Source organism: Falco rusticolus, chromosome 5, assembly GCF_015220075.1.
Source record: "Falco rusticolus isolate bFalRus1 chromosome 5, bFalRus1.pri, whole genome shotgun sequence".
NCBI lineage: Eukaryota > Metazoa > Chordata > Aves > Falconiformes > Falconidae > Falco > Falco rusticolus.
Window position 1 is genome coordinate 33,874,427 of NC_051191.1, and position 27,360 is coordinate 33,901,786.

At 39.7% G+C, this 27,360-nt stretch overlaps 1 protein-coding gene across 1 annotated transcript in view; it reads right to left on the minus strand.

Moving 5' to 3' along the window:
* TRHDE (thyrotropin releasing hormone degrading enzyme) overlaps positions 1–27,360 on the minus strand; it is a 211,542-nt gene that overhangs the window by 61,176 nt on the left and 123,006 nt on the right. The window contains exons 8-9 of the mRNA XM_037390250.1: positions 15,971–16,036; positions 13,298–13,485 (exon numbers count right to left, since the gene is read on the minus strand). Coding sequence (XP_037246147.1) covers positions 13,298–13,485; positions 15,971–16,036 — 254 coding nt within the window. The remainder of the gene's footprint in view (positions 1–13,297; positions 13,486–15,970; positions 16,037–27,360) is intronic.

The following is a 27,360-nucleotide window of genomic DNA, read 5'->3' on the forward strand; positions in this document are numbered from 1 at the left end:
CAGTTTCATTGTAGGTAGAACATGAGATCAGAGGAGGATACACAGGCTGTACATTCAGTGGCATCACACAGTGTCATCACATGAAGTCAGTCAAGTCAAATGTGGCAAATGAGTTGCCACCTGCTTTTCCTAATCTCTCCCACTGCAAAGCATCTACAGAACTACTTTCAGAAAAACTGAACACCAAAAGCTGTGCGTACCTTCAAACAGCTTACTAGGATGAGAAATTAAATTGTCTAAATTATCCCAGGCTGGAAAAACAGAAATAATGTACCCATCAGTTGGCACTAGTGAAATCTCAACCATCATTCTTCTGTGTTGCAAGTTTGGTTATGCAAAATAGTGTCAAATAAGCTGCCATGGGGTACTTGAAACATCTGACATGGGCTGGAAGATCTGGTAGAGCACCTACCGATGCTCCTGCCCATGTAGTGGCAGCACAAGGTCAAGTAAGATACCTGAGGGCACCTCCAATGGCACCAGTCACCTCTGCAAGTAACTGAATGGGCCTCTCCATCCACTCAATGTTGACAATGATAACTTCCAGAATTAAACACAAGTTTCCCAAGGAAGCTTTTTCATTTCTGCATTTCTAACTGAAAAATGCAACTTTTCAAAACAAAGCGACTTACAAGAAAAAGAAGGTTTCAGCACAGATTTTCAAATAAAGCACTTAACTGCTGAAAATATTTTATAACTACTGTTTTAAATAAAAACTTTCACTTTGCTGATTAAAAATGAATTTCAGCTAGAAATACAAGTTAATTGAAGGCAGAGATTAAAATGAGTAAAACTGAAATATAAGGTACTGAAATTACAGAATTGAAATGAATGTTCTAAACCAATTTTTCCCCAATTTTTGCTTTGATTTCTGTCCTGATTCAGTACAGTGAAATGTTTTGATATGTTGGAAATTTCTGTGGGATGGGAATCCATTTCTTGCTCATCTGTAACACTGACTAATCTTTGTAAAGTATTTGGAGAACATAATAATCTAAGACTTCATATCACTGAAGGATATGATTAAAGCTATTTAACACAGAGATAAAGTGAGGCATAAAAATAATTTAAGAGTAAAAAGGATAAAAAGACTATCCAAGAGAAAAACTGACTGGTTAAGACACCTGCCTCCTTGTTTTAACCACCAGAACTTGATAACCAAAATGCCAATTCTGTCTCTTCAGTTAAAGATAAAAGCCTGGTACATCCAAAGTGGCTGAAGCTGAGCAACAGGGAGCAAGGACTCCTTGGCATTAGTTTCCCATTCTCAGTTCACCAGATGGAGAATGCTTAAATTTCATATACACAGAGACATATGCTTGGGTGAGCAGCCCCGAGTCTGAGGAGGAGACACCTTCCCAGTGCAGCCCTTGTGAACAGTGGCAATTTCTTGATGAGGTGAGGATGCTGACAGGGGCATTTCCTACCAAGGGAATACCTTGCTATGAGCCCTCCGTACAAATTCATGTTGTTGGGGTTTCAGACACAAAAGAATGTGAAAGCAAAGTAATGAGAAAATGGGACCTTTCGGAAAGCAAGTCTTACAGAATGAATTAGAGATCTGTACTTTTACTTCAGTTGCACGCTTTGCATATACATATACAAATAGTGGCCAGTAAAAGAAGCATTTAGCTGCATGGCTGCAAAAGTTTCTGGCTAATAACCTTAAAGCCTATTATAAAATAAAGGGCACGGAGAGTTGATAACATGAACTAGTGAAAGGATAGCGTGACGTTTGGACATTAAATCAGTATAGGAGGAAGAGAACAGAGATCTCAAATTTCTTTTTCAAGACAACTGCAGTTTGTGTTAGCAAGGTATGCTCATTTTGGCTGGGAGAGAGTTATTTTTCTTTATATTAGCTAGTATGGGACTATGTTTTGGATTTGTGCTGGAAACAGTGCTGATAACACAGTGATGTTTTAGTTACTGCTGAGCAGCACTTACACAGAGCCCAGGCCTTTTCTGCCTCTCACCCCACCCCAGCAGCGAGCAGGCTGGGGGGGCACAAGCAGTTGGGATGGGACACAGCTGGGACAGCTGACCCCAACTGCCCAAAGAGGTATTCTATACCATATGATGCTCATCCTACAAAGCTGGTGGAAGAAGAAGGAAGAGGGAGACATTTGGATGGAGTGATCACGTTTGTCTTCCCAAGTAACCGTTACGCGTGATGGAGCCCTGCTCTCCTGGGGATGGCTGAACACCTGCCTGCCCATGGGAAGCAGTGAACGAATGCTTTGTTTTGTTTTGCTTTGCTTGTGCATGTGGCTTTTGCGTTACCTATTAAACTGTTTTTATCTCAACCTGTGAGTTTTCTCACTTTTACTCTTCTGGTTCTTTCCCCCATCCGACGGGGGGGGAGTGAGCAAGCAGCTGCACTGTGCTTAGCTGCCAGCTGGAGTTAAACCACAACACAAGGCAAAAGAAGGCCTCTGTTTTCAGTGAATTTGGAATATTAATATAGTGGAAGGTTCAAAGATAAATTGTTAACAGAAAACCTGAAAGTGCTGATCTATGAAATTACCAGCCTTGTTGCTATGATACCTGGAAGTATGTATTCCTAGGCTGAGAGCACAAGTAGACATAAGTGGTCAGTGGGAAACAAATGAAAGTTGTTGAGCAGCCCAACAGCTTTAGAGCTTCTTACTACAGAAGGAGAATTATATGTGAAGCAGAACTCAGCAGTACCAGGTAAAATTTCGTAAGCCACAGTTTCCAGAGAGATTGTGTTGGGAAAGATAATTTAAAAGCTTCATGCAGATTCTCCCAGGTTATTATACAGTATAGCATCTCATTCAGTAAAGAGTATTTCAGGATCCAGGAGAAGCTCATGTGAATATCACAGGAAATCACATACTTTTAAGTGTGATTCTATAGAGTGTTAGTTCTGTTTAATGGGTAAGGACCTGACAATATATTCATGTTGTGAATATCATTCTCACAAGACTGAAGAACACAGAGATTTCATTAGATTTAATACGTGTCAGTAACATGATTATAGGCTGTGCCCAGAGGCATAATACAACAGAAGAAGACACTATTCCCACTCTCACAAGTATTACACCTCCCACACTGAGCCAGGGTGTCAAGGGATTCCTTGTACCTTGTCAGCACAGAAGATGGCAGATAGGAAGGGAAGATCTGACTAACTTTGTAGCACAGACAAATACAAGATGTAAAATGGATAAAGGAGAACAATTTGAAGTAACTGAGATCAACCGAGCACAGCCTGGAAGTATTCGCTGGTCATCTGCATATGCCCAGTATGATTTTAATTCCTATGTTTAGAATAAGAACAAGAAGTTTAGTGCAAAAACCAATAAGAAATAGGTGAAAAATACTGGTAAAGGTAACTGATTACGTTAGTAAAAGTAACTGAATATTTTGGATTCCCCTGCAAGTGGAATGAAAAAGCAGACAATAGTAGACTTTTTAATCAAATAAGAAGTTGCAATTAGCCAGTGTGAATTCAGAAAGGATAGCACTTAGGTTTTATTAACATGAGAAGGCCTGAATTGGTGTTTGAATTGGACAGGACTTTCACAAGTCCTGCAGACAGACAATTGCTGACTGCAGCAACATGGAGAGGAGGACATGGTAAGTGTGCCATACCACATTAATTGTAGGATGTACATCAAGAGTTTGGGGCACTTGAGCAAAATGAGGAAAGAAAATGGTGCTAAGGTTGGGATCCTGGGGTTCCACGGGTTCTGCCCTCACCCAAGACTAAGAGACTGGCCAACAGGAAAAAGGTAAGCTAAGGCAGGACTGAGAAGTTAGTAATAGTGATTACAGGACCAACTAAAAAAGATCGAAAGAAAAAGATTGTGGAAGTATTTACTCCAAGACCATTCCAGACCATGCTGGACAGATGCATTTCCAGTCCCTTTACAAAAGCAAGGTAAGAATCTGGAGTTTGGTGAACTCTGTGAATTAAAGACAGTGTTCCAGCATAGTCTTTAGGGTATTCTACCTGACTGTAATACAGGCTGTATTTTTTTTCACCCATGAGTCCAGCCATAATGCAGTTAGGGTGCCACATAATACATGTGCAGTATTGTCAAAGCAGGTAACAAAACTGCAATTGAGGCAGACGTTACTCATAAATCAAGTCTTCATGTTAGCATCTATACCCAACAGTGTCAAAAGCTAAATGAGCTTTTTTAATCAGTTTCTTCTCTATCGCTAATGCCTCACTTATGGTGGAATTCAACTTTTTAGTCAGAGCAACCCACCAACCAAAACAACCCAACGGAGTCAGCTTTTGAGAGATGCTGCCAGGCAGAGAACAGTTTTGACTGCCTGGTGGATCTGAAAGGGCTCCACCCCTGTGATGCCAGTTTTTTAAGAACATTGCAAGTTTTTAATAGAAAAGAACTTAATAGATGCCTCGCAGATGAACAGAAATCAACTTCTAGAGCAATCTTGCCTTTCAGCTACTAAGATTTATCTACTTGGAGGTTTTCAAAGGCTCTGGTCAGATGTGTAGTTGGATCCACTTAATACATATTTCAGAGGGAAACAAAACTTGGGGATTTGGAAAGTATTTGGAATTGTGGGTCTATTATAACTTTGAATACAAACCATACTTAGCTGCATACATGGAGGAACCTATGGATAATCTTTATAGTTTGGAGAAATATTTAGAATTGCATGAGAGGGTGACTAGGAAGCTTATATTCTAGTCTTGAAAGATGCTAGCACTTCTGAGATGACTTGCTTCTGATGGTAAGCCTCTTTATTTGCAGTTCTGCCTCAATACAGCTGCTAATTTTATATAGTCTATTATGTATGCTTTCATTTAGAAACATGTCAAAAAAGACAATTATATTGGCATATTCTAAACTAAGGATTGATAATTGCTTCTAAGTGGAACTATTTCTACGCTAGATTGTGGACCATTTAGGGTTTTTCCATATAAGGATCAAAATACAAGGATATGGAGGGGAAAATATCTTCAATGCCAATGGAATGTATTTTAGAGGCATGTATACAGTCATTGACACTATAATTCATATGTAGTCAGAACAGTGATTAACAAGTTTAACAGCAATGTAAGACGGAGATTTTGTGCTTTTCCTTTACTCTACCATAGTCCTAACTCTTCCTGGATTTTACAAGAATCTTTGGAATAATTTTCAATAATGAGTAAGTCCTAGAGTTGAAATAAGGGAAACAGTGTACATTCTTTGGAGTCTTATGCCAAATACAAAGCCCTTATCGATGCAACAAAACAACAAAGTCCCAGACATAAGAAAAGGCTTCAGTGCTGTAACAGCTGCAGTAGCATGAAAGAACCCATGTGCGGCTCTGCCCTGTGGAACTGCCTTAAGATGACAGCATGTATATTCTGTTAGAAAACAGCTGTATGCCTTTGCTCATCCTATATAAACCCCACTCTCCTTTGGTCTGATTGCTTTTTTAAGGGTGGACACAAGGTAGTGTAGACGAGTTAAATTGAGTTAAATTACCCCATTTGAAAAGAAAAAAAAAATTGCATTGTCTGAATAATATAATATTATCTATTTATAACTATCTGATTACTAAACCTTCTATACATTTTACCTTAACTTTTCATACCAAAATAAAATATAAATCAGCTGGTTATAAATATTATGGGGCTCTCTAAAACTGACTCATTTCAGTTTCAGTGCTCGCAAAGTATCTTACTAAATTTAGAAAAATATTGTGGGTAAAGAACAAATACTACAAGTTTTTTGTCAGCACATGCTTTCTCCTCCCTGCCTAGCTAAAACACAAAAGGCTTCATTTTCAAAAGTGACAAGCAATTGTGGGTACTGAGTCAGAGATGGATCGAAAGAAGCTGGGTTTAAGCAGTGTTGTCTATTCTAAAAGTTGCCTCTTTGTCCTTGAATACAGGCTCTTAAATACAGCACCTTCTACTCCATCTTGCACCAGTGCAAAATGTTCTTGCAGAATTGCACGTGGTGCTGATCATGCAAACCCTGTCTCTATGTTGTCCTTTAGCCATCAGCATAGTCCCTTCACTACAGAGTGCAGATCTGAGGTTTCTCTGAACAGAGTGGAAGGATGCACTATGGGCTGAGGAAAGACCCTCCCCCAGCAGGAACAAGAGTAGCATTTAGCTATGCCTACAATCCTCCTAATGTGTTCTCACAGACTTAGTGCCAAGCTTTTTTCAGCATATTCCAATGTTTAGTTCTGATTTTTCCTCAGAATATGGTGAATTTAAGCAAGATCAAAATACAATTCCTATGATAGCTTCTCTTTCCCCTGTAACCTTCCCTAGAATTCCCCCACCAAAGTATCTCTGCCATAAAATCTGAGATTCTACTATTGAGCATGAAGGCTCACATACAGAAACAAGGGAAAAAAATCCATTATCAGCAACTTAAGAAAGCAAAAGGAAGAAGAGGTAAAAAAGGAAGCACATTAGCAGTTTCATTCTCTGATCTACAATGGTGAATCCATATCTCTGCTTTCTACAAAGCCAACAAAGCCACCTCCATCCCTCCCTTTACTCTTGCCTCTGCCAAATTCTGTTTGGCCTTTTCCCAACCTGCTAAACTCACCAAAGCCCCCACCTTATCCACCTTCTCCATTTCCTTGGTTCTCTGTATTTGCCTGTTCCAGTTACACAGCTTTAATGCTCCCAAACCCCAGCTCGTGTCTGCATCCTGCCACACGTCACTCCCTTTCCCTCCCCCTGTATGTCAGGCAGCTCCCCACCAGCACTGCTGCCCTGATTCTCTTCTATGTCTCCCCGTCTCACTCTGAATTAAAACATAGTGCTGCCCTCAAGTACATGCTCCTTCCCCTGCCATGAAATTGATTTAATTAATGTGAGTTAATTAACTAGTTTGGGTATCCAGCAAATTCTAAGAGTTAGCATTAGCAAATAAGATGAGGAAAGTGACACAGTCTGCAGTGATAATAAAATACAGCAGCAGCTTTTCCCCATCAGCCTAACTTCCGTCAGGATACGAGCGCTGCCACCACACATGAAGCAATGACACAATACACCAATTTTTTCTTCTTTAGCATTCTGCAAATTCTGACACTGAAAGTTGCCCATATCCTGCATACCAGAGCATCCTGGAAGTTTGCCTAGTGAGAAGCATTTCTCGCAAATAGAAGCTGTGAAATGGTTTTGGAAATAAAGTGTTAAATTACAATCGGCATTTCTGAGATCTTTGCTAGCAGCAAAATCTTGCTGAAGAGATACCAGCACAAATGTGTGCAGGAACAAATTTTAAGAGCATTTCCTATTCTGATTTAATAATGCAACAATCAGAAGAGCCTGTAAAAATAAAAAGGCAAGACAAAAGACTAGGGACTTTCTAGTGGCTTCTACAACAAAAAAAGATGCTATTTCAGCAGGCAGCATGCAGCACAAGTATTATTAGTCTGGCAAAAACTGGCATCCAACAGCAAAAGCACTCCTCCCGCCAGTGCTCGAGGCCAGCAGGCTTCCTCCAGGTCACTCACAAAAGCAGTTCTTCTGCCTGCTCCTTTGGAGAAGCAACACTCTGCTCAGCACGGTCCTCTCTGCGGCTGCTGGGGTTAAGGACTGTCTCTACACACACAAAATCTATTGGTGTTACAGAGCTGTCCTCTACTAAACACCAGTGTACGTGTAAAGAGAAGGACCTCCTTACACTTTCACACTCTTCTGCAAGAACAAGTATTTTCAAGTCCCTGCTTGACCAGCAAAAAAACCTGGTTAAATCAATATCTGGTTGTGTTCACGCACAGTTCTGTGCGCCACTAAGGATGCTTGATTTTTTTAATCTCACTCCTGATAATTCCATTTCCTCTGTGCCTCATACACCAGTACCTTCCTCACCTGGAGCCCATTCTCTTCATCATTATAAGCTGATATAGAGGCACTCGGGTCAGCCAAGATGAACCAAGGTACCCCATCTACTCCCTAGGTAGCAACACAAAAGTTGTTTCTAGTAGAAACACTGATATAAGTGTAATCCTTCAGGTATAGTAAAGATGAAAAGGTGTAACAAGAAAACACACAAAGGACACGAGAAAATGGAATATTAGATGGTATTTCCCAGAGACAGGGACGTAAATGAGCACTCCTTTTTCTATTTATATTTTGTTATCCCTTTTTCCTCAGCTTATGGAACAATATTTGTCCATATTATGGTCCTTTTTATTACATAATTAATACTACATATGCTACACTACTCCACAATTGCTCTAGGAGGATTTCAAAGATACTTACCAGCATTCCCCTTGTGCTCCTAACATTTTGTTTTGTGTTTACCTAGCCCCTCAGCTGATAAGTGGACACAGTAATTTCCTCATCACTGCTCAAGTGATAATGCCATACAAGCAAGAATACACATGGCAATATCCACACACAGCTATGTTTTTACTACTCAAATAATTACCAGTAAAGGGACAAGCACAGTCCTTTTTCCACAAAGCCTGAATAAATGAGCTTTGTGTAGGAAATTCAGAAGAGACTTGAAGGGAAATAAATTTTTCAGTGCATCATTCATCTTGGAGTGGAGTGACTGCTGAGTAGCTCTGCTGCCTGTTGTAAAGCCTTTCAGTTGTAATTACTACATGGTGTTGGACCTATGAGTCTGTACAGCTCTAGTTTTGCTGGGCAAGTCCCTGGCTTGCACTGTTTAACTGAATTATCCCTAGTCCAGGCACACTGAGAAAGGCACAGAGGATTGCCACACTACAGTATGCCTGAGTACCCTGTCTGTATCCCAGTATTTACCTCTTCCTTTTTTCTCTTTCCTCACAGCCAGCTGTGTTCAGCACCTCACAAGACACCTCATAATTTCGGATATTACCATGAACAAGCAAAGATTAGCTATGGAATCTGCGTGCATGATAAAAACACTACACAAGTGAATACTGCCTCAGTAACACCTACTTAATTATTTTGATAACACTGGAAAGGTTATTTCTCCACTTCTGAAGAGACAAGCTCTGTATATTTTTAAAAGGTAAAACTTACACCCATAACTAGAAAGCTTTGGTCCGCTCTTCAATACAGTATATAAAAGGTTTATGGATTTCATTAAAACTGGTTAGTTTATTGTCTAGACCACAGATTATTTTTCGTAAGATCTCTTGTCATATCTGTGAACTATTTTTGTAATGATGGATGAGACACTGCCTTAAAATCATCATTTTCTCTGTCAGCAGGGAAACCCACTGAACCCTGTCAGATGGAGTATCACCTCCTCCCCTGTACCCTCATAATGTAAGGGCATAATCCATGCTCACAGGGGTATACTGGACTGAACCTACACATAACTAAAGGACTGTTATTCAGGGGAAGAATATGAATTATACAGTTATTACAGGATTTTTAAACTTTTGCTTGGATAAGCTGAAATTGTTACTGAAACATTGTACCAACCACAGGCTTCAACATTCAAATCAAAGCCAGTCATTTTGGCCCTTCTGAGGAATGGCATTCCTTTGAAACGGTGTCTGTCATTGTTAGTTTTATTCTCTCATAAAATGAGGACTATGGATCATGCAAAGGCATAAGTGTCAAGTAAAATCTATGCTCAGTTTCCAAAGAAGTGAAACTGTATGCCTTCTATAATTTCAGGCCAAATGTTAGCGTGCCATACAGCCAATTCTATGCACTCAAATAAATCACAGTTTATGTATGTATGGCCCTTGAAACACATTTTTCTGCAGTTACAGAGACAAGGAGTCCAATTGTACATGAGATGGGAAAATCAACTGTATGTAATCATTCTCTTCTGCAGTACAATTAAAGACACTTATGGTAATAGACTAGGCAGAATGAGGAGTAAACCACTGCCAAAGGTATCAACAATTTTCACGTATATTATTTATCACTTAGAAAAATCTGCTAGCTGGTTCTATATTCCTCTATATGATTTCAGAAAAAAAATTAAATATGCTGCTCCATATTTCATTTTCAACAGTTAATTGCTGCATAAATACATAGCATAAAGAAAAGCACAGACATTTTATAAAACTAGAATTGTTCTGAAATACTCAGTTGTCTATTTATACTTCTTATGCAGCAGATACATCTGGAAGACCTACTCTGAAGTGACTCTTTCTACAGTAAGGCAAAGTTAAATTTGCCTAGAGAGGGTCTGAACCACAAGTTTAAACTCCCCATCACCCTGAAGGTAATATAAATGATGTTTATTGCTGTGCCATGACGAACTACAGCCCCACCTCTGGATAACTAAAGACTATATGGCAGATGGATGCTTTAAGAGCCTTCCCTGGAGCCTTTCAGTGCATATCATGTTGTCTGTTTAGACGATAAACTCCTGGAAAGGACTGAACCTGTACATTTTTCTGTGTTTTGTGCAGCTCTACTCTTTGTGGTGTTTAAAATGATCACCACAATTAATCCATAGACAAACTACCCTAAGGAAGCCAACGCTGCCTGCCCTGCAAGAGCATGGCCTCAAATGTAGCATAAATACCATTTGCTCCCCGTTATTTACAGTGCCTATTATGGTTCCCCAGGGAGCCATGCGTCCAACACCTAATTCATGGGTCACACAGGGGAGATGAGCACCAGCTTTATTGGACTGTGAATTAGACCACTGATACATAACCCCTGCAAAGCCTGCAGGTTGATGTTATATATGTATATATATACACCTCTGTGCATCCCACAACATCTACTGGGGCTATCAGGGCTCATGGAACATCAGTAAACATTTGCCAACTTCCTGACCAAACACTGCTCGCGTAGAACACTACCCTTGTGCATATCACAAGATACAGTTTGAATTCTGAATTAATGTCACATACAAAGATAAAACTAATTCTCACCTGTATTGGATTTGTGTGGCCAGGTTTTGGTAGCAGGGGACTATAGGGGTGGTTTCTGTGAGAAGCTGCTATAAAGCTTCCCCCATGTCTGATGGAGCCCATGCCAGCCAGCTCAAAGATGGACCTGCTGCTGGCCAAGACTAAGCCCATCAGCGGTGGCGGTAGTGCCTCTGGGATAATATATTTAAGAGAGGGGAAAAAATGCTGTACAACAGCAACCAGAGAGAGGAGTGAGAACATGTGAGAGCAACATCCCTGCAGACACCCAGGTCAGTGCAGAAGGGGCAGGAGGGGCTCCAGGCGCTGGAGCAGAGATTCCCACAGCCCACGGTGAAGCCCGTGGTGGGGCAGGCTGTGTCCTTCAGCCCATGGAGCTCCACGGTGCAGCAGATACTCACCTGCAGCCCACGGAGGACCCCACGCCGGAGCAGGTGGATGCCCAGAGGGTGCTGTGACCCGTGGGAAGCCCAGGCTGGAGCCGGCTCCTGGCAGGACCTGTGGCCCCGTGGGCAGAGGAGCCCCGGCTGGGGCAGGTTTGCTGGCCGGGCTGGTGACCCCGCGGGGGACCCAGGCTGGAGCAGCCTGTGCCTGAAGGGCTGCGCCCCGTGGGAGGGAGCCCAGGCTGGGGCAGGGGCAGAGTGTGAGGAGCCTCCCCCTGCGGAGGAAGGAGCAGCAGAGACAGCGTGGGATGGACCGACCGCAGCCCCCACTGCCCGTCCTCTGCACCGCTGCGGGGAGCGGGGAGGGAAATCGGGAGTAAAACTGAGGCCGGAGAGAAGGGAGGGGTGGGGGAGGATGGTTTTTTAAGATTTATTTTTTATTTCTCATTATCCTACTCTGATTTTGATTCGTAATAAAATTAAACTAATTTCCCCAAGTTGATTCTGTTTTGCCCATGACAGTAATTGCAGAGTGATCTCTGTCTTTATCTCAACCCATGAGCCTTTTGTTATATTTTCTCTCTCCTGGCCGGCTGAGAAAGGGAGTGATAAAGTAGCTTTGGTGGGCACCTGGCATTCAGGTTCAACCCACCACATCACCCCTGATATTCCACCTTCAATACATTTACACACCCAGTAGTCTCTACAGCAGCAGTTATTACAATCAATACTGAGTACATAGCAAATCTATTTAAGAAAGTCTCTACAATACTTAAAAGGTTTAACATCTCTGTTTTAATCAATCAAAAACCTAATAATCTCTTTTTTTTCTGAGTAGTGAAATCCACTCACATTACATTACACATATATACAATTGCACAAAAGAAATTTTCAAGCGAGTGAGGGAGAATCTCTCTCACACTGCACTGAACTGTGAGTCATGAACGCTTCTGACAGTCCACATTCACTTGTTTCATCTCTTTTTCACAAAGGAACTATTTTCAGCCCAGAACTTAAACAGATGCTTAATACCCCTCTAGGTTGTTCAAATACAGCCAGAAAAACAACTATATACAGATGTATCATGTTGGAGTTCCATAATATTCATGTTCTAAAAAGTTAACAAACTTCTGAGCCCCACCCAATAAACATAATTATATTTAGGCCTTCCTCAACAGGAATATTCTATAAGCTCCAGGTGTGTCAATCAAAATTTGGTAATAATTTTTTACCTTTTAATGATTTAAATCTACTGGACAAACACAGAGTACTCAAGGTTGACAGCATGCCCTCTTTCCCACTAAGCATGAATAGGTGAACACAGAAGGTTCTAAGGCTATCATGCAATTCTCTATTATCAGCTCTATATTCTTGGCTTTAAAATATGATGCCAAAACTGCTTTAAACAATAAGATGAGGGATTCCCCTGCATCAGCTGGGAATGTCAGATTGTCTGTGGGATGAAGGAAGTGTGTGGTGTGTGGAGTCAGCTGGGAGCAGGAATGAAACGATCCAAGAAGTGGAAAAAGGGTAGGGGCAAGCATGCATAAGTGACCTGGTTTCAGCCAGTGTCACAGTCCCCATAGGGCCAGTTCAGCTGGCTTTAAAAATGGAACAGCTGGAACCCCCTGCCTTGTACAGAGGTCCAGTTCAGCTCTTGACTGCTTCCCAAGTCAAGTGAGGTATGTATCTAACACAGGGTTACGTCTGCCTGCTCAATGTATGAGCATGGAGAGGACCACTCCAAAGAGTTACTTAAAAAGAATTATCAGACCTTCCAACCACATTCCAAATTACTTCATGGTATGTGATAAAATCAAAAGAAAAGGACAGGAAATGGATGTGTGATGTAACACAGAAGACAGTCACAGAGAGAACTGTCAGGATGCAAATGGGCACATAAAAGCTTTAACTGGTTCTATTACTCCAATGATTTTCTTCAATTCTTTTAACTAGCCTTTACTACAGTTCAAATGAAAGGGTCACCACATGCTGTTGATACCAAGGAAAGCTCAGAGATTTCCAAAGAGCCATCTTCATAAAAACAGACACATGAAGCACTTACATAAACAACTACAGCCTCTTGAGTGATATTAATTGAGAAATGTAAGTACCTGTGGTCTCCAAGGGCAGGATCCTTGGGTTTAGCATCCCTATCATAAACAAAACGCTCTTGGGAGATAACAACAACATTGCCTGTAGTTTCATTTCCCAAGACAGTGATAACAGGGTAACCCATCTGTAGTGTCCACTGATCCATTACTTCTTGGATATTTACAGTTTTTCCAACCCTTTTTAAAGCCTTCAAGAAAAAATAAAAGTTTCAGTATGTTGAAGCAGTATCATCACCAAACATTAATTAATATTTTTCTTTGTCCCAGAGACCTTAAATTAGTTTTAGAGGTTTAAATAACCATCACACATGCGCACACACACATTTACACCCAGTACATACACACTACATGATTTAATCAACAGTCTCTGTATATCTTAAAAATAAACATTGAGCAATCTTCCCAGAGAGGAGGAGTCAGCAAGTCCCATTTCCTACATCATCCAGGCACTTTTGCTGTAACAGAAGAAAAGTCTGCTTTACAGGGTTTTAACAAGAGCCACAGAAATACTGGGTGGCTATTTCCAAAAGATATTCTTGACCATATAAGGTTAAAAAAATCTCAGTGTTAGTTGATCTAGGGTACCTACAGTAAGGCATATTCAAAGGGCCTGATTTCTAAAAGTACAGAGCTTCTCTGTTCTGAAAATCAAATGACTAGTTATTTGAAAATACTGTCCCTCACATTCAATGTGAGGCTATATACACCAAGATATCCCCAGCTCCTCCATAAACTGCACCTGTTATAACACAAGGAGGATTAATGTGTTCATATTTGATGCCATATGTCAATAAAAATGCTGTTTTACAAGTGGATTTTCATCTGAAACAAAAAAGAGATACTATGGCAACATGGGGGATGAGACTGGGTATGAGAAGGACGGCAGGCATCATTTGTTCTTCAGCAACTGAAATCTCCCTAGCTGCCTAACAGTCCTAGATCACAGACTGAGCAACCTCTGATGATTACAAGCAGAACCCAGCAAGAAGTCTTCAGAACTGAAGCTGCAATTGCAATGCATTAGGAACAAAGCAGCTGGCAACAAATGTGCTTGCAGGTAAGGAAAATGGAATTATTAGTCTTAACAATAGATTTGAGCACACGGTACAGCCATAGTGGTTAGGGACCAGAATACAGTCTCATTTTTGTTCCATTTTATTAGCTGTGGGTTCTGCTGTTCTTTCAAGATTACATTCATCCCTCAGACCTCCCATCACCCAGAACCGTCCCAAAAGCTTTAACAGAGACAGGTGACAAGCAAGCAAGACTTTTGCAGTAGCATTCAACTTCAAATTAAGACATAAATTTAAGAGCCTGACTGTATGTTACATGTCTCAATTCTCATCAACAGTCAGCACAGACATAGGAGTCAGTTCAGTTGCCCACACATAGGTGGCTAATGTCATTTGACCTTGCCCTGCCACTCCAGAAGAGTATCAATTTCCCCACAGATCTTGTGTCAAATTGATTAGACCCACCAGAATGTCTTGAACATCTTACTGTACCTAATGTGGCGCTAGTTGCCTATATTTGAACAACTATCTCAAGTCCCTAGTCAACAGTCAATGGTTCAGGCTCATTATAAAATAATCATGTAGTGGCTAGTCAACTGAATTGCTCTCTATGTTCTGCTGACTATATTGACTAGGTTTCTAGGGCTCCAGTTATTCCTATGCACCAAGTGTCAAATGCGTTGTCCTAAACATTCAACACATTCTCGCAGAACTGGTGGACCTATAGCAGACATGTTTATCTCCTGCAGTAGCTGGAAGCCAGGTAGGATAAATTAAGGTAAATGTCGTTACAAGGTATTTATGAACAGGCAATTGAATCCAGTCCTCATTGACAACTGGAGCTTGGACACCAAGCTTATATCTATATAGCTGCTCGTCCAGATAAATGGAGATATCTGGAACTCCAGCTGAATCCTAACTTTGGTGTCAATAGTTACAACTAGATGTCATGTTTACACATAGCTTCAGTCGGTACCTGTGCCCGAACTCCCTGACTGTACTCTACATTGCCTTGCAGTCTGTCCTTATTCTGGAGTGCCCGGACTAGCTCTGTAGGTGAGAAATTCAGGTGTGCTTGGCTTACTTTACGAAAACTAAACTCCTGCCCTTATAGATCCCTGAACCAGGCTCCAGAAACTCAAGATGAGCTTGGGCATAGCAATCAAAGGGAGCATGGACAGCACAAATATAAGTCTCTACAGCATGCTAAATGTTACAGTAAACAGTTACCTGCTTACATCAAACTTTAAAGCTTTAATAGTTTTGTTCTTCACAAAAATCATAACTCCACACAAAATCACAAACAGACCCGATGTAAACGCCAAAGCTCAGCACTTTCGTGGGCTTTCCAGCTTATGGGCCTCAGCATGCTGCCACTAAAGTCAATGATAGCAGATTCCATGAAGTATCTTTAACTGCACATCAGTGACAGCGCAAGCAAGGAAATATATTCTAACATAACAAAGAATAGAAATGCCGCAAAAAACATATTTTGATGTTGCCACTAGGTTAACTCAAATGGAATTTCTTTGCATCAGTTTTTATATTTGCTCTGGGATCTGAAAATCTCAATATGCACTATTCACTCCTAACCTCACCAAGAAAAACACGACAGTAAATTCCTGCTTCTCCCTCAGTGCAATAGATTAAAGCATTTTACCTTTGAAAATGTGTTCCAGAGATCATTTCTGGCTGCATTGCCATACTTGTGAATGGTTAAATAGTCCTACAGAAATAAAATAAAAATACAAATCAGTATTACTATACACATGCCAAACACCTATAGCTGTGAATCACTGTTATTAGAAATTAAATCACTTCAATGTTTAAATTTGTCAGTAATCTAGAAATATACAATATGTTCATCCTAAGGGAGTAAATAAAGAGTTTCTTAAGCTACTTTACAATGCAAAAATTGTTGCTAAAAATTTCATTTACAGCATTAAATTTTTTTCCTTCTCTGTGTAAGTCACTCCATAGGCTAAATATTTTGAATATATAGTTAACTTGTCTAATCTCAGAAGGGGTTCCTAGGTAACTCCCAGCAATGAAAGGAGAAGCTGCTGGAACACAGTTCCAGTTGCTATTTTAGCAGATCATTCTGCACCTAGTATCAAAAATTTGCTCACTTGGATGACAGCTAGATTTTCACAAAAGATTTAACTGGGCAACAGCCTACCTGAACAACAAACTCTTATCTAGGGAGATACTGAAGCTTCAATGTCAACATACATCATACTGGCAACTGGGGCTCTAACAGGTTATTGCAAAGACTCTCCCTGACAGGGAGCAGTGGAAGAGAGGTGACGGGAATGCAACTCCATGCTTGCACACAGGTACCTACATGTGTGTTTTCACAACATACATAACTCAGAGTCTAAGGGGGTTATAAACTGAATGCTTTCACTGGTTCAGCTGCAGTCTCAGTGTCTGAGGGTCCATTTTTCTCCCATAGGAACCAGAAAGATAATTCCTGATAATCTACCATCATATTAAATTAACTTCCCAAATTAACAGTTTAAGCATATGACCAGGTTAGGTCTGGGCTTTTCAGGCACAAAACTCTTCCAATTTTTAATGACATCTGGAGAGAGCAATGTTCATTTCCTACCATCCTCTGTCCCTAGATAGCAGCTCATTCAATTACAGAAGTGAAATTCAGCAATGATTATTTCAATAACATACATTTCAAGAATTTTGATTGGAAGAATTAAGTGAAAAAACACATCAGAGATTGTAAATCAATGGGTTCTCCCGCATTTGAATTTCTACCATCTTCACTTTACATAATGGTAGGAGACAAACCCTAATTTACAGCACAATGATAAAACGGAACAAATTTGCTGACTCTATTATCTGTGCTTTGTGTGAAGTAAGGTACTTCGGGAATAATTAGTATTTGGAAAGCAAATTTTCTGAAAGACAAATTGTAGCACCTGTGACAGATTTAGCTTTTGTCAGCCAACTCATAGTACAACAAGCAGCAACTCCCATTTGATCACAGGCTAGGAAGGCTAAATGAGAACACTGACTCTGTAAATGCAGTGCTGAGTCTTAACAATGGTATGAGACTACCTTGGAAAAAAGACAAATATTATATAGGCTGCACCTACAGCACACCGTGCTTCCATTTTGTCTAAAAATACAGAATCATTTAAGGCACAGTTAAATATTCAATAGCTTTCAAAGCTAAAAAAGTTGAATTCCAAATTTAAAAGCTAAAATAGGAATAAACAAAAGTGGGATGAGGTAAATAAATAACAACAAATATACAGTGCATTTTAAGCAGTACTAGAAAATGCTGCATGTATTGGTCCTTCTAAGATTTGCTTTCAGAATTGTTACACAACAAAATAAAATGGGTGGAACACTTGAGGATTTGATCCATCCAGGCAAAAATTCTGTTCACCATTCTCCCATTAGACATTAAATATTACTTTTACATTTTGCATTCAGAAAGACTGCAAAGAGATGCAATGCTTCTGCCCTTTCTTTTGTATGTGTGGTTTTTCCCCAATACAGTTTGGGAGGTTTAGACGTGGCTCATCACTGCGTTAAAAATTTTTTATCCTCCAACCTAACATGTTTATCACACAAAGGAAAACAAAAGGAACCCTAGCATTTACAATGACATAAGAAAATACAATGATAAACACAACATATGAGTACAGTCCTGGTACCATACAATTTGTTCACCCATTTTTTCATTATTTCCTGAAAGTTGCATTGAGACCACACACTTAGCATCAAACGAGGAGTGTTATCGAATGCATACTACACAAAAAACAGCCCTAAGTGACTCTGTGCAATAAGTATGCTTCCAATAGTGAATCTAAACTGCCATCCAATGTAGTGCATTTTCTACAGGCACAAGAACAAAAGGTTACTGAACTAGTCCTCATATCTCAGTATCCTGTTTTTAACAACAACCAGTAGCAGACACCTAGAAAGGGTATAAAAGGGGACAGGAATACAGTGATACTTCCCCCATACGCTCTCCCATTATCCAGCACTTCATGGCACAAGGAATCCTGAGCACATTAGTATCTTTGTAGTTCACAGTTATCTTCTGTGAATTTGGCCAATTGCTTTCTAAACTCATAAAAATGTTTAGCATTTGCAACAGCTTATAAAAAAGTGTTTCCCACTTCAGTGATCTGTTGTGTGAAGACACCCGTTTCAAACATCTGCCCATCTGATGGGTTTCTCTGCTGCTGCCTAGCTCCGGCACTAGAAGATGCAGTGCATTGCTGTTCCCTGCTTCACTCTCCCCAAGCCACTCATGCTTTTACCGATCTGTATCATACGTGTCCTCATACCAGAGCTTGGTTTTATACTGAGAACACCACCAGACAAAATCACTCCCAGATATCCTGCAAATTTATGTTTTGTTACCATCATCCAAGCTGTTGACTTCAAAGATAGCTAGGGTTACCATGACCCAGCCTGAACTTTCATCACCAAACTATCAGCCTCCCTTGAAATCCCTTTCATGGACGGACACTAAACTTAAAAAGGAAGAGAAAAGGCTTATACATATCAACATCAAATACATCCCAGGAAGTACTAAAACAGGAGTCAAAAATCTATATATACCCTGCTTCTCTGTTCCAAGGATGGACCAAGCAGGAATATAATCCATTCTTCCCCCTGGGGATCCATATCTAAGTCTTAACTAGCTTGTAAAGGGGCAGAAGACATGTCCTCATTCACTGTAATTCTCCAGGGCAGGATCAGCCACCCTTTCGCCTTTACACTGAGTAGAAAAGAATTAAAGCAAACAGACACAAGCCATGGAACAGAAAAGGAAGATGACACTGAAAACACAGCTGCCTGAATCTAAGCTGCGCTCAGCACAGCTCCAAAGGAGGTAAAGTGACTTAAAGCCACTTTCTTATAAACACATATGCCCGGAGCCATCTGGCTGCAATGCTGCTTCCCATCATAAGCTTGCAAGTCTATCACCTACAAGAGCTGCTCCACCAGCTGGAGTATGCTGGAGCATGAAGATACGCTTCAGCCACCTTCCTAACTTTTCGCTATAACCCTACGGTATGTGCGAGGAGAAAACATGGTACAAAAACCTCTTTAACAACCCAAGACTCAGAGTGGTCTTCTACAACTCTCCCTTCCTCCTTCACTTTAATGCCACCTCTAAACCTTTTGTCATGGGGAAAGGAGAAAGAGAGTTCACAGATCCTAGGGCAGTGTCACTCAACATGAAACTTAATCAAATATGCACACAAAAATGATCAATTTGGTTTGCATTTTCAGCAAGCATCCTCTTGTAATATTCTTCTTAACATCTTGGCATTAAAACATGAAGCCACCGTTTCTCAAAAAATAATGGAATATGATACTTATAGCAATAAAAAATATTATTCAGACAATGTGGTTTTCTGACATGTGTTTTAGCAATTTTTAACATCAAATAAAAAAACATTATCCAGAATCTGTCACGCCATGAGAACAAAGTCTAAATAGTGTACAATCAAAACTTACAATCTTGCAAAAACTCCCAGATTTAGACTATAATATTTTGTCAAATAGTTATCTCAATCCCCTCCCCCAAAAAAATTAAAAGGCTCAGTGCTTTTGAAAGCACTATTTTTTTTTTAAGCAGATAGCTTGAACAGTAGTAGGAGTACAGTGAAAAGTGCTGAAGGATTTTGACAAATGTTTTAGTGATGCTGTATTAATTAAGCTTGCGCAACTTTTATTGTATTAGATTCCTTTAAGAAAAGGAGATTACTTAAAAGGAAAAAGTCTTTTACCCCTTTGCAATCTTAGTTCTCTCAGTACTGCTAGGGATTGAGCCTCTCTGTTTCAAAAAAATGAACAACACTACCACCCAAACATGATAACGCTCACAACACAAGGTAGTGACTGATACACGCTGCTAAATGCAAAGAGGTTGAACAAGTGTAAAGGGGAGGTAAGTCTCCAAACACTTATCTTACTTTCAGGGGGACTTCAGATCTATTACCAGGAACTGAAACATCAATTCTAGGACCAAACTCCTTTCTCAGTTTATCTGTTTGAAGTTGGTTGGTTAGCTGAAGGAACAGCTCCCGACTTAAATGAGTGGTGCTGAGACCTGAAACAGATTAACAGTGAATAACTTACCTTTTTTTTCTTTTTTCCCCCCTAAAGATAACTGGGAAATTCCACCATATAAGATGAATGAGAGAAAAGTAGCAAAATATGGCATCAAATTCTTGTGGCTACATTACTCTGAATGCCCTCATTTCTCAGGGCTCAGGAAACAGCAGTCTTGCCTTTACCTCCCTCTTTTGTATTTCATTCCTACTCCTGGGTGCACATCCTCCTCCCTTCAGCCGACAATATGTTCTTGTTGAACAGTTTTATACACAACTGCTGTATCTCACCAAAGATTTAGAGCTACTAATAAAAAACATTCAGTTCAGGTGGAAATCAGGCTCTAAGGCTCCAGCTGTCAAATCCAGCATGGCTTTTTCCCTAGAAATTTGTATACTTAATCTTAAGCCACCAGACACCATCTGACAGATGCTGACTCGCTGACTATAACATGCCACCTTTTTTCCCCCTTTCCTTCACACTGCTAACATCAAAGCTGCTATCACATATTATCTTGACATTGCCTAACATTCAAATAGAAAAGCTTGGGCAAGGGTCAGAAGGAGGAAGGTACTGCATATGTTTGCAATGGTGAGTGACAAACAAGAGGGAGTGAGAACCAGAGGAAAGCACTACCAGCAAGCTACAAAGAAGTGAAGATTCCCATATGACAGGAAGACTACTGAATAGAAAAGCTAAAATAACCAACTAGGTTTGCAGTCTTTTTCACCTGTACAACAGACTAACCCTTGAAAAAGAGCCTTAAGGAAGAGAAGCGATCACCCTCCTGGCTGGGCAGTCAGGCAAGCAGTAGAGTACAAAATAAGGAGTAGGTAAATTCACCTTATCAGTCATGGTAAACACTGTATAAGGCAAATTAGATGGGGGTTAACTCTATTTGTGTCAGAATTAATTTGTACCAGTGAATCAAGCTGCAAAGCTACATCCAAACTGAAAGAGCAGCTGTGTTCAGACCACTTATCAAAGCAGCACTGCAAAGCCAGCTCAGAAAAACCCTGGAAACAGATTTTTCCAGGTCAGGTAAGCCAAGCGACTTCTCCACCTTCTACATCAGTTTTAATAAGAGTGCCCCAAACTGCTTCCAGGCAGTCTTGTCAAAAACCACCCACCTACAGAATACACTAGTCACGGAATATACTTTAACTTCCGTAAGTGACTTCTACCAGAGGATCAAAAGTGTTGATACCCTTCCTACACTTTAATCTACTATTGCATTAAAATGTGTTCCTCCAAGAAAAAATAGTTACTCACCAGCTAACAAGCCTAGAATTAAAAGCCTGTATTTTTACCATTAGCTACATTAAGCACTTAAAAATTCTTAAGAGTAAGTAACATTTTCAATGTTCCCAGTGATTCTACTGTGGTACCACAGGAAAGCAGTGTTTAACATGTCCACTGTCAGGAACTTTTCAGCTAACTTCTAGATTCAAACTCACAAATTGGCAAAAAGAAGTTAAAAAAAGAATGAAAGGTGTGCAGTATACTTCAGCTGTGTTTTGCCTACTCTTTGGACTACTATCTCCATCAATGCATAAAATCCCAGGGAAGGAAATCAGTGGAATCCCATCAACGTACACCAGCTGAAATTCCAGCCTTTTATTTTCAAAAGGTATATTTAGATCTTTTTCACACACAATAGCGATACAATGCTTGCAATCAGCAGCAACTGGAAAATATCCACTGTCAATATGTCATATCTGCAATTAAATCATTATATCCAAACAGCAAGCTATAACTACTAATCAGGAAGAGTGATACTGGAACCATATATGGAAATAAATCTTAATTTTCTCTAGAGCAAATGATGCTGAATAGTTCACATAATTATAGTATTTTACTTTGTCCTTTTTCCTTTGTAATTCCTAATTCCTTTGTGATACTTTCATGCGCTCTAACAATAATCAGATCAGCAGAAGTGACAATTCTGATATGATATGGGATTTTTAACATTGATTTCAGTGGAAGAACAATTAGAGCAGTGTTGACAGTAACTCAGCCACAGTGTTGGAAGTGTAACATTCATTTAGAGAATATGAGACACAAGAGAAACTAGTAAGAGATTCGAGGAGGCAAGAGCCATCATTAAGTTAACGGGACTACTTTCTTCATTCTACTTGCTTCTTGTTGGTAAGAGACCAGTATTGTAAATCAGAAGTAACCCAACTGAAATCAACACAGCCCACGTCATTTCAAGAATCAAATTTCAAACCACTGTAAGAAGCACAGTTTTGTAATTAATACCTCTTCTGCATTGCAACTCAGTGAATCCAATGTGAATGGGGCATCTAAAACAGATTGAAAATTTGTGAAAATTTGTACTCGGGCAAATTTCCAGCTACTTTAAAATATATCCTGCTTTGCTGGGAATCCTTATTAAAAGAACAGAATTATTAAATGGAGACATTTATTTCCCTTGCAAAACTCAGCTTCACCTATTAACTATTAACATGAACAGGAAGGAGGTTCCACTGAAACACAACAACAGCAATTGCAGAGTGGTGGCAAAACAGTTTACATGGGAAGTCTAAAGGGAACAGTTGGAAGGATTGCAGAGTTATTGCCTAGCAGAGTCTGACGGTATCTGCTGTGCAGTGAGACACCTGCTAGTATATTAAGCTTGGCTTTAAAGAAAAATATATTAGATGTATTATTTGGTAGTGGTACTAAACTACTGAGGTAAGAACAAATCTTACAGAAATAAAGTACTCCTTGAAATTGAACTGCATATATTTGATTGAACTTGTACATTCATTTTAGTTCTGCCTTGTTTGGTTATATAATACATTTGAACCTAAACCCATATATTGCTCAATAAATATATTTTTAATGCACACAAAAAAACGATGGAATGTTTTCCAGAGATATTTGGATAGCACCCGCTAATTGTGACAAGCTGGCTGCTCATTTCTCTGCATTAACTTGAACTATGCCCAGGGACTGCTAACCAGGCAAAAAATCTCTGCTGTACTTTTCTTTTACACTTTTTATAGAAGCCCCAGAATTGGAGAGAAATTAATGCTACTTACTATGAAAAGTTAACCATAAATCACTCAAGAAAACTTGCTGTAAGTATGATTTGCATGCCACTGTGTCTAGATCATAATGACCTGCATCATTTGTACAGTAACAATGAATAACAAATAGGAAAGCAGTAACTTTAAAGTGAAGCTTCGACTTTGTTTATAAGTTATTTGTTGTTTGTATCTACTGAGCAAATATTTCTCATGGTGCAAAAGACCAGCATACAAAACAGTCACTAGAGCTGCATTTAATTTTGCAAAATGAAGACACCTTCTAAAATTTACATCTGGCTGTATGCTACTGTGCCTACCTAGCTACAGGAACTGAACTTTAAATATATGTAGAGAAAGAGAAAGGAAGAGGAGGAGGAGAATGAGAAAGTTTTGATGAAAGCCTGTTTTATCCAGTAGGGATTCAGCTTTTTTTTCTGAATGTCCTCCACTGGACTGAATAGAAGTAGGTTTATTTAATTTCCAACCTGTATTAAGTGTTAACTAGGAGTTCAGTACTGCAATCTTTGTGCTGAAAATATCCCCACTGGCTTCTAAAGGGCTAATAGAAATTTTGATTGCATGAGGACGGCAGAATTGCACACAAAACACGTACTTCCAGCACCCCGTATAGCCCACTGTGCTGCCTCATAGCAACAGAGGCAAGGTTGCCACTGGGCTTGTATCAGGAAAGCTGTTTAATTTTATTCCAAAAGAAAACATTTTCTTAAATAGCTGCTCAGCCCGCTGATGTTACCTGAGAATTCATACATATCCTTCTTTCTCTTAATAACTTCTATAATAAAAATGAAGGAGAATATAGTCATAACTGAATTTCACATGCAACAAAATAAGAGAAGCTGACTAAAAACACGTCAAGTGAATACATATGCAGTATCTGCAATATGACTGATTGTAACATTGTCATAAAGAGCAATCCTGTTCCAAGTAAATAAACTTAAAAAGTTAAGTCAGTCATGTATATACTAATTGTTTTTCTTTTTGTAAGAAGCTTTAGTGATGGAGCCATAAAGCAACATTTTATCCTGGCTGAAAGACAGCATGACTTCCTCGTAATGAAAGCGACATGGGTTGTGACCTTGCTCTGAACGTGGGCACTATTGCCCACTACTGAGCTTGAGCCTTATCTCCCATCATCACTCTTTGTAACTCCCTCTGCTGGGACCTCCAGTGTCACCAAAATGTACCTGTCTGAGCTGAAATCTTACCTTTAAAAAAGTCCATTTCAGCCTGAATTCTTCTCCAAAATCTCAGCCAGCACCAGAAAGAAAGTATGGAAAAACAGCACATTTTACCTTGTCACTCTTTCCTGTGAAAAGTTCTGGTATTCCCCTGCACTGGAGGATGGGTCTAAAGGTCAGAAGGGAAGTGATGTTGTTTCAGGGACATGCTTTTTCCCAGCACTGATCAGCTTTAGGTGACCTAGCAGCTAGAGAGTCCCTCTCTCTCCCTCCATTGATGCCTCACAGATGCTTAAGCTTAGAGGGAGATTAGGGCCCTGAAGCAGAAAGCAAAGAGCCCATGTCTCATTTCTCTCAGCAATTCCTGACAGCCAAGAAACAAAACTGTCTGATCCAAATGCTCAGAGAACAAAGCAGAGCAGAAAGGAGGGAAAGAAGTTAATATAGCCAAACAGGAATATGCTGCTAATGCAACATTTTAGGAAAAAGTTCTCTCTGAACAGCACCTACGTTATATTGGGCAAAAGTCAGCAGCGGTCATGATGCACGGCTGCTATAATCGTGGGTGCATTATGTCCGGCCCTGTGGCATGATGTGTGGCAGAGCTGGACTCTGAATGTGATGCGTAGTCTGTCCTGAATATGCGAAATAGCTTATAATGCTACATCAACAGAACATCTTCTTGGGTTTCAAAATAGGTATCCAAACTTCATGGATCTTTTTTATTTTAATCACATGGGTCCAATTTCCCCCAAAATGTGCAGGCACTCCTTTAAAGCCATATTAATTGTACGATCCACATTGTATGAAGGCCCACCTTGCTGCCCCTTAGCAGCTCAGCTGCAGCCATGCTGAGCGCTTGCAGCTGACGATCAAGCCAGTGGAAGCTGTGCTTTGGACACATAAACTCTTCTGATCCATAAGTACTAAGACACATGGGAGGGAAAAGTGCTGCACTGGTCATCTCATACTCCACACTTGTGTAAATTTTAACATAAATTTCTGTAGGCCTAGATGTCCATTTCTAAAATGAGGCTAGCACCACCACTTCCCTCCCTATGTTTACATCTTCTGTTCACTAACTGTTGGTGATGCACTCTGATACCATAACTGGATGGCATCTAAGAGAACTGCATGTAGCAGATAGGAACTGGGAGTATGAAGCAAATGAAAAGTATACAAAGCTATTGTATAGAAGGACAATTCAGTTAGCATGGTCCACTTTGTAAGTGGACATCTTCCTATGTAGAAAACACTGGGCAACTGCATAATTAAAAATCCTAGTTAAGGTGCATGCAAAAAAGGAAAAGAATGCAACAATAAAATTAACTTTAGCATTTTTCAGTAACTGTACATTTAAATTATGCAACTTCAAACACATTTTTTTCTTTAAACAGAAGCATTTTGCTGTACACATAGTACACTCAAATCTTCTTGGAGCTAGAGAAAGGACCTCCATTTGTGGTAGTGATATCCAAGTCAGGGCTTGACTATGCTGTACATCTTTAACATTTTCAAAGGAAAAAAATATTGTGACACTGCAACTTACAGAAGTTTCTTATGTAAACTTTTACAACCTACTTAAATAATGGTGGAAAAAGCTACAGAAAAAGTCCATAAGACTGAATTCATTTAACAAATATAATCCTAAAATCCAGAGTAATGTAAATTAGAAGCATAAGAAATGCTGAGGTGCCAGAAAAGGTGAAAGGTTGTCAATCTCTTATGACACACAGTGTAGAAAACGGTGATGTCAGCTCCTGTGAGATTTCTTATGACTTCCTATGTCCTGCTTTTAACATGCTTAAAGTTATCTTGTTGACAACAGCCAGTAGAAGTGAGATGGTTTAAAAAATAAAGGGACCGGTAGCAACTAACTTAAGGACAGAATGTAGCTAATATGCTAATGGTGATACTTTGATGTTCACCAAGGTCATACATTCTGTGTTCTTCTAAGCCAGAGGAGATGGGTGCAGAATTTGCTGAAAAGTACTTTATCCAATATCTACTAAATGCACCAGCTGCAACACCAAAGGTACTCCAGCTTTAAAGATACTCCTGCCTGGTGCCAAAAGTTACATCCTCCCACCGAACAAGGGAAGACTCCAGGTAGTTCTGCCTATACTGTTGATCCTGGGACCGTATTCCAGCTCATTCCTTCACTGAACTTGATCCTAAGGTGCCTGAATTTTTTTGGGTTTTTTCATTTTACAGATTTATTTATTTTTCACAGAAAACTCTATTAAGAAGTCTCTAATGATGTCTCATTTTAACAGCATACAGCTAGCTAACTTGTGAATTAGAAATAAAGATATAATAAACAGGTATGATAAAATGGGTACATTGTTTAATATACTAGGTAAAAATGGATTATAAAATAATACTGTGGGAATAGATTAATACATTTATTGCACTACTAGATTCTTGGACAGAAGTGGCAAACAATATGGAAAATAGCACATTCGAGCTTTATTTTACACCTAGAAAGTTTCTGATAGAGTTTCACATTCACTGCCGCAATTCAAACAGAACACAGGCACACACAGAGGTGTCTAAAAAGCAGGAAATACTAAGCAGTCTAGACGAAAGAAAGTCTAACTAGCCAGCTTTATGATAGTAAAAAGTGATTGAAATATGAATCTTGCTGTATTTAACAGCCTGCACATCACATTTCCCCAGACAGCTCCTCTGAAAGGTTGACCCATTTGTTTCAATAC